General features: G+C 39.9%; 1 protein-coding gene across 1 annotated transcript; it reads right to left on the bottom strand.

Annotated features, from left to right (window-relative positions):
* Nucleotides 1–4360: 4360 nt before the first annotated feature.
* On the bottom strand, nt 4361–8745 carry ciroz (ciliated left-right organizer protein containing ZP-N domains). Its single transcript, XM_020620008.1, has 7 exons — nt 8671–8745; nt 8541–8576; nt 8273–8410; nt 8088–8172; nt 6692–6888; nt 6413–6530; nt 4361–5519 (listed from the first exon to the last, which is right to left on the bottom strand). Exons 1-7 carry the CDS (start codon nt 8737–8739, stop codon nt 5242–5244), a joined length of 921 nt encoding a protein of 306 aa, XP_020475664.1. The 5' UTR covers nt 8740–8745; the 3' UTR covers nt 4361–5241.
* Between the last annotated feature and the right edge of the window lie 50 nt (nt 8746–8795).

The raw sequence follows: 8795 nt of genomic DNA, 5'->3' as shown, positions 1-8795 counted from the left end.
AAGTCTTTATTACAGTGACTCTTGATGTAAATTACTTGTGATCTATCGTGGGATTTTCAGCCATTAAGTAATTTAATTGTGACATGTACTTTCTATGCACCTCATGCTTTTATGCCTATTTCTCCTCATCTAAATTGTCAGTTTCTTCTATTATCGGCGCCATTTGTGTGGATTGAGGGAAGTAGACTGCATATACTGTGGGCAACCTTCATGAGAACAGCTCCTTAAAAGGAGTAATTGCTTGTCTCCCCAGTGCTAAGAGAGGGGACAGCAGAAGACAACTGAAGTATACTGGAGCATACACAAGTCACAATGCTTTGCAAGATGTTTGCAGATGACTGCACAGAGCACATTTTGGGAAAAGCTGATTATTAGATTTATCCATGAAGGAGAAAAACACAGTATCCAGCTCAAGCAAAACTGATTACATTTTCTGCAAATTTTGACTTCTGAATACCCAGAAAGACGTGCTATACATGCGTGCATGTATTTAACAGAATCCAAGTGGATTTGCAAAAAAAAAAAAAAAACTGAAGCAATATGTTCAGTTCTGTCTTTATGAGAGTGCTGATTGTCCAGTGTTTCATATACTGCGAAGTGTATTCTCAAACCTGTCTGAAATGTGACCTGACAGTCAGTTTTCTCTGTCTCCATCTAGCGTTTCTGTCTGAACTGACTTTCAGAGCTTTTAGACATGCAGAGAATAAATGGAAATCTGCCGCCTCCCTTTTCCTTCAACATAAAGGCTACTGAAAGGACAAAGGTTCTAAACACACACACAATGAAGACGGAAATCTTAATCACAAACTGTAGGTTTCTCATCAGTAGCATGACTGCGTGTGGACACGTGTGAATGTGCATGAGTTGTCTTTGAAACACTGAGGCTAAATTGACCTGATCATTAAAAGGGGGAAGAGGCTTGACCTGATATTTCCTCTGTTGTTTGGTCAGGAAAGGGACGTTATTGTAAAAGGGTTGTAAAGATAAATAACCTTGCCGTTTCCATGGCAAAAACACAAACAGTGGCCGCCGAACACAAAAGAGCAGAAGACGATTAATCCTACACTGTCGATATTGTTTAGTTTTGAGGGTGTTTTTGAGGGAAATATAGTTTCCAAACAAAAGGCTATGTCCATTTTTCCAGAGAGAAAGGGAAATCGGATCTTTTTTTCTCTGCTTTTTTCTGAACAGGCCACGGTTTCATCTTGTGCATTATTTTCCAGGCCACGCCATCCTGATTGTTAATAGGAATATCTGACACCATATTTTGCCTTTGAATCAGGAAACTCCTTGTACAGCTGTATACATGTTTTTATAGCCTCTGAAAGAAAGGGTATTGTCTTTAAATTCCTAAGAATGTTTTGTCCAGCCTTCAAATTTAAGTGGAAAACCATCCCAGGCACCTTTTTTTTCCCACAGGCTAAACAATTATGAGTGAACACGCACGTTTGCCTTATTCTGGAGGTCAACTAAAGTTCATGTCATTACAACAAACATTAACTTTTCTTATCATACAAGTGAACACTGACATAAAAAAGGAAGTTTGTAATTCAGAACGCTCCTCAAAATAACAGCTTCATGTTCAACTCTTCTTCATTTGGAACATTTTTCTAACACCTTTTTTAAAATCATCACCTGATCATCTACAGTATAAACAACCTCCATGACTTCTCTCTCTCTGTCTCCCAACACCTCCCCATCTTCTCATCGTCAGGAGAGATGAACCTCATCAGAAGCGAGGCCTGATGAGGAGCGGCCTTATCACTCCAATACAAGCGCAAACACAGGAATCTTTACAGCATGTCGTCTCAGAAGCACCGCACGGTGAGATTACTGCCCTTTAAGAAGCTCTAAGACATGACCAATCCCAAGTAGTGTTTTATCTTGACAGTTTGCAGCTCTTTGTTTGCCTTTTCTGTGAAGCCTGGGGATAAAAGCGCAGCCTCTGTGAGCTGTGTCTGATTAGGATCTAATTGTTAACATTCACTGTACCTTTTTTATTAGCAGCATGGTGTTGCTATACATGCAGCAGGTAGAGGACTCCCCTGCTGCTCTAGTGTCTTACTGAAGTACTTGCACTAAGGTAGCAGAAGTGGAGCCCCCAGCTCGTCGACATCAACAACAACAACAACAGCAGCAGCAACAACAAACAGGAATTGATGGTGAGTGTTTATTATCTCGTTTAATTGCTCCTCATCTGGAGGATCTGACAGTTGTGGTTAATGAGAGAAGGAGAGGAGGCATGCGCTGTTGGCAGCAAGCTTCATACTGTAAGACGTGTTAAGTGTGTGTGTGTGGTAAAAAGAGGATAGGCCACACTCCAGCTCAGCAGAGGCAACACAGAAGACACTGGAAACATCTAATTGTTTATCATATTATCAGAACATGCCCTTAAATCAGGAATTTCAAGTCCACCCACGGACTTCTTCTCAGGGTAACCTGTGTGCACATACAAATACACCTGGAACCCACCAAACAAACATATAATCTCACAGCACACTAAACTTAGCCCCTCTGCAGGCTGTGTACAGTAATCAGATGCCGAGCAAAGGCAGGATATCGCTGAAATCGAGCCTCTTCCTCAATTTTTCATCTGGCCTGCAGCAGACCTGGGTCAGGTCCAGCCAGGGACCTCCCTGACATTGTGCAGTGTCACGCACACACATCCAGAAATGGATTGGCAAAGAAAGCATCAAGACCAGCAGAGTTTTAAGCAACTGGGGATGTTCAGACAGGGCCAGATATGATGGTCTCACCTCAGAAGAAAGTGACTAGGAAATAGGTGAAACTTTTATTATTTCCACTGCATTAAATGGCAGGCGCACACATATACCACACATCATCGCAAACACCAACAGAGACTCATTGTCCCATTCATAAATTTCTCCCTTTGAGAAACATGGGCATTTCTTAAACAGGGCACACCCGCCCCTTGTACTTGAGCTCAGCAGGCCCACATGGGAATAATTAGGGGTATGGACAAGTTTGGCAAAGGTCCGTAGCAACCAGCTGCATCTGTTCTTATTTACCTTTTGCTCTGGTGCTGGATAATATCATGAGCACATATGCTACTGTGCAACGTAACCGTGGTTACATGCATGAATGTCCCATGATTCTGTAATTACCTGTGGAATGAGATGAAGAGGCCTAGCAAACCACTCAAAGCCTCACAGAGCCTTCCTCCCTCTCTTCCTCCTCACATCTCTCCAGTGGCACGAAGGCCTGTCTGCCTGAGCGCTGGTACGCAGCGAGCAGAGGATGCTGAAGTGCCATTTAATGACCCAAAGTTGTTCACAATAGTAATTTTGACTTCATTTTGGTGTCATTAAACTGCCAGCGAGTTAATGACACTCTCTTTGTATTATGCAGGATCAAATATGTTTATCCTCAAATGAGCTGAGAGGAGATACACTTATTAAATTTCCTGATCTGATTGCTTGTTTGTGCTCACATGGCACAGTTTGTCTGGCAATCTTATTGTTGGATCACTTTGGGGTTTGACAACACTGAACATTAACAAGAAATATTTCATTTTTGCAGTTTAATGGAGACGTCTGCACACAAGATCTTACTATAAACATTTCCACAGAGCACTCCTCTCAAAAAAAAAAAAAAGTATGAAGTGAAACATGTCACATAAGGAGACTGGGATAAGTCACAAGGGGCAAAATCACATTATTAAACATCTTTACAGAGAAAGCTCAAAAGTGGCCAATCAAGACAGAACTTGTTTATAATAATGATGCGTGATTATGAGCAATAACAATGAAGACCATATAAGGATCACTTCACAGAAATGCTTAGAATCCCCCAGATGTGCAAACCATATGCTGTGACTGAAATTAAAACAAAAATGAAACAGTGAAACATGAAAGGGATTTTTAACTTTGTAAAGGCTGTTAACAGTCAGTACAGATAGGGTAATGGCCGAGAGAGGCCACATGAAAGGAGTGGGGATGTTGGCGTGCTTTTTGCACCACTTATTCCATTTCCTGCTCATAAGTTCACCGAACAGATGGGGACCAAAGGCACAAGGAAGTTTAGATTTTCTGCCCCACAGCCCATTGTATATGATGCATGTAACTGCGTAACACTGCACTGTTATCATTTACAGAAGCTTTGGTGCATACCAGGAGGTCACAATAACAAAGGTGAAAAAAGGGTGGAAACAAAAGTGAAACATCTTCAGACATTTTAGTCAAAAGAGTCTGATCCATTCCTGTGAATTGGAAACATTTCAGTTAAACTATTCAACTATTAAAAAGCACTTCCCCTTTTCTACAATTTGCAGGGGTAATCCGGCATACAGCTCAAATGTCAATACAGACATAATGCAACTAATAATAAAAATTCATCTAATGCAAAAATATATAAAAACTGGTTGATTATCAAAATGAGCAGCTGCCAGCAGGATGTGGCCCATACAGGGAGTTATATGAAAACTCATTCAATAGTGCCCTCTACTGTTGGCATAGCATACTACAGCAGACATACGTGCCACAGCAACCCAGTGGCAATGGCTGAAACTTGATTAGTTTCTCTTTTTCCAGAAAAAAAACCTAAACATTAGCAAAGTGTCAGACTCCCCCTAAAAACACAAGATTTCTAAAGTCTGAGATTGATCACTGAGAAGATTTCTGTATTACTGAAAAACAATTCTTTATTGTGAATTAACACAAAGCTTCTCTGAAAGGTGGCATCAGCTGTAACAACTGCAGAGTCTTCTCTACGTCAGCCTGTTTACCCTGCTCGGACAGAGACATGTTTATTTAACGCCTGCCTTGTCTGTGTCTGGATAATGTTCGCCCGCAGGCAGCAGCTGGCAGAGGTCTGTCTCTATTTCTGCTTGTATAACCAAACCTTCTCAGCGCTGACGGACCACAGCATCACCTTTCAAGACTGGGAACAGACATGTAGCACATGGCGCCAAAGGGAATGAAAACAAAATAAGTGAATAACCTAGCTTTAAAGCAAGTGTTGGCATGACAATGGCACTACATTAAAACTGCTCCTAAAGTCTAATTTAAAGTCAAAAAGTCAAAGTAAAAATAAAATTTCATATAAAGCTTTTAATGAAGAGAAACATAGTGTTGCAGAATTTGACGTTATGAGTCCTTCACAACTATGACATGAATTTGATTATGTCGCTGACACCTGAAAAGGTAGTGGAGTAAAAACACAGTTTCATTTTTTGGCCATTATGTATCTTAACAGATCTGTTTCACAAAATTTATCATATTTTTAATTCGACCAAATCCACTTAAGTCTTCGCTGCTTTTGCTGGTCTCTGTTCCCACTGGTTGTGTTGAATCGTTGGCGCTCTTGTTCAGGTGTAACTGTAGCGTGGAAAGATGCTGCTGATGATTCAGTTGCACTTGACGACTCAAGGAAATCTGGTTCTGCTGAAGTGTTTATTGTTGTATTATGAAAATCAAAACTCTCAGCTTTAAAGTTGAGCATGGACAGGCCTGTGGTGTTTGGACCGGGAGATGATGTGATGTGTGACACTGCAGGCTTGACTGTGGAGGTATGATTCCATCATTTAAATACAGTTGAATTTAATTTATACACACAAGCAACATTTATGATTCTACTTTTTAAAATAATGACTTAAAATAGACTTTTGAGTAGCATTACTGAGTTTTTTTTAAACACAATTTTACAAATTAACAGAATCTATCTCAGCTTCAGTGTAGTAAATCCATAAATGAACACACCCTTTATTGTGATTATTATTCCAGAGTTTGACACTAGAAGGTGGTTTTTTCATGAACATGATTTTGTGCCATCACATTTTTTTGTTGTTGTAAACCAATCATTATGTAACTTATGTGAAGAGCGATGTGGAAACTTGAAGCCTGCGTTACGCAGTAGCGTTTTTGGGTCATCAAGCACTTAAACATTTGAAATGAACAATATTTGCAAAACAGAGCATTTTTAGATGCCTTCAACATGTCTGGAAGGGATCTTTATTCCAAACATGTTCGATGTAGATTTGGCTTATAATTATTGTTAAGGTTGGTTTTGAAACTAATAGCAAAGGAAACTTAATGTTGACACAAGTTGATCAGAATGCTGTTAATATGAAAAAAACTGAAAATGCACTAGATACGATACTGATAAAAATCTTCATCTTTAGGATAGAAGTTCAGAATGTACCGTACTTGGCCTGTCTTTTATTGTTATTGTTTGATTTTCTTATGTTACTTTATGTTACTTTTATAATTACTTCTATCTCACCCTTGAACTGTTTGAAAGGTACTAAAGTTGAAAGATTAAGTGATTGACTGAGCAACAAACAAAGGTAAGTACCTGGTGTGATTACATTAAAAGTCTGTAGTGGTCAAAATATCATCCAATAATTAATCACCACTTTAGTTTTACTGTGCTGATCAGCAGCTCACACACTCACCTGTGCATGGCAGTGTGTTCTCCATGGTCCAGTGCATTTTGTGATTTGTCTCTCTGAAGGTGAGCACAACATCCACCCTGTAGAACGACTGCAGCAGTTGTTTGCTTTCCGTACAGGTCTGTAAAACAACCACTGTAATTAATCCTTATAGAAAAAGACGCACAATACTCACATTTTAAGAAAGTTCAGAACCTGACCCAACTCTATTACGCAGAATGGACCAGCATGGTGATTAACTCTAGCTGGGAAATATAAGAGCGCTGCTGTTCCAACACTAACCTTGGTCTGGAGTATTTGGTCTGTAGGAATGATCAGCGTCACAAATTCACTCATGTCGTGCACAGTGACATTATCAGTCTGGTTCACCGACACGTTACTGACAGTCAGTCCTTCGTTGGCGTAGCTGCCTCGCCTAGTCAAACCCATCCGTCGTTTGAAAATGTGGAGCACAGTTTCCTCTGCTCTGGACGCAGTCACTGAAATTTACATCAAGGATCAATCATGTCACTGAGATCAGTGACGTAACTAGGTTTACTCAAATAATGTACTTTGAAACTGTTTATACTTGTACTTTACTTGGTTTATTTAATACTGCTCTATACTTCTTCACAAAAGTTCAGAGGGAAATGCTGTGTTTTTACTCCACTACATTTATTTTACAGCTGCAGTTACTTCAAAATTTAAAGTTTTACACATAGATTATACTCATACAATACAATTCATTGTTGAAGATTAAACCAGTGGCTCCCAACCTCTTTGACTTGTCACTGTTTACAAAAAAAGCAGTGTCTACTTGTTGTGGCTCCTCTAAACTTTTCAGATGCTGTAATTTCAATAACTGTTCAAGGGCTGAAAGAGATAAAACAATGCAACATCAAAAGTCCCAAAAAATAAATACAAATGTATGTAGCAGAACAGTTTTCCTGTTTCTAACCCAGTCATCTCACAACTGTTCAGATTTATCTTGTGACCCTGTGGAGAGGCCAAAGGGACACAAGGCCAAAGGTTGGGAACCCCTCGAATAAAATATCAGATTTCACATATAGTAGTAGGTAAAACTACAGTTACACCTCAATCAGCAACAACAGTAAAATGCAGTGTACAAGTTAATGCGTCAGTATAAATCTAATCATGTAATAATAAATCATTGACAGGGGCTATGTTTCTGCAGAAAGAGGCACTTTTACTTTGCATGCTTTAAGTACATTTCTTGTTAATATTTATGTATGGGGTGGCTGTGGCTCATGAGGTAGGGCAGTCGTCTCCTGACCAGCAAGGTGGTGGTTCGACTCCCGGTCTCCCTGCATGCCTAAGTGTCCCTGAGCAAGACACTGAACCCCGAATTGCTCCCGGTGGCTTGACTAGCGCCGGTGCATGGCAGCCTGTCGTCATCGGTGGGTGAATGGTGTATGATCTTTTGTAAAGCGCTTTGGCCAGTGCAACACACTGTGAGAAAGCACTATATAAAATACAGTCCATTTATGTAGTTTGACCTAGAGTTTAGATGCAAGATTATTCTTCTAATGGACTATTTTTATTGTTGTATTGGCACTTTTATTTAAGTAAATGAGTAGTTTTTCCACCAGTAACTAAAATAAAAGTGTTAAAGCCTTATCTCATAATGTTGTGAAGGAAAATAATAACTTCCACTCCTGGTTTTCTGCTTGTTACCCACCTTTCGGACATGTTGCTTCCATACTGTATGCATACTGACCACTGACCAGTTTCAAGGCCAAGAACTCTCCTTCACTGCCCATGAACTGGATCAACCAAAAAAGACAAAGTTATGATTACAGTGAATTTCAGTGGTGATGCTGACAATGGTCACTGGATGGCAGTACAATGTGTGAGGTTTCTTACTTTGACAGGGCTCAAGACTTCCCTCCTCCTGCCTTGAACTGCAATGTCTGATCTGTTTATATCAACATTCATCTGGATCAAGCTTGCATCCTCCAGAGCTACAATGAAGTGATCCCTCCAAGACAGTGACCAGTGCAACTGTAATTCAAACACAAAACATTCACAGACAGATTCCTCCTTTTCTCTCTCTCATCCATACACATCTACAAACATATTTATGCACATTTTTAGGACAGTTATAAATTCAAGGACTAGATTTATTTACTACCTCCTTATTCAAGTTATAGGGAACCTGTCTGATCACCTGAAGAGGCACAAAGAAACCAAGATTACTTGGTTGAAGCAGCAAAATGCCAAATAACAAGAGTGAAAAATAATGAATTCCAGCCAGCAGTTACCTGAATATACTCTGGGTCACAATGGATTTGCTCTCTGTTGGGCAGTGCAGAAACCACAGGGCATGTCATAATGAAACTGTGAGGTCTGCCTCCAAATTGATTTATCCTCTTCACCAAATTCAGTG

This window comes from Monopterus albus, unplaced genomic scaffold (assembly GCF_001952655.1).
Source record: "Monopterus albus unplaced genomic scaffold, M_albus_1.0 scaffold6.1, whole genome shotgun sequence".
Lineage (NCBI taxonomy): Eukaryota > Metazoa > Chordata > Actinopteri > Synbranchiformes > Synbranchidae > Monopterus > Monopterus albus.
This window is presented reverse-complemented; position numbering and strand designations above follow the sequence as displayed.

Excerpts from the sequence above, each read along its gene's own strand:
- ciroz (XM_020620008.1), bottom strand. The coding sequence starts at position 8,739 with ATGACATGCCCTGTGGTTTCTGCACTGCCCAACAGAGAGCAAATCCAT. Across the intron at positions 8,577-8,670 it reads GTGACCCAGAGTATATTCAG|GTGATCAGACAGGTTCCCTA; the intron begins GTAACTGCTGGC and ends GTGCCTCTTCAG. Across the intron at positions 5,520-6,412 it reads GAACACACTGCCATGCACAG|TCAAGCCTGCAGTGTCACAC; the intron begins GTGAGTGTGTGA and ends ATACCTCCACAG.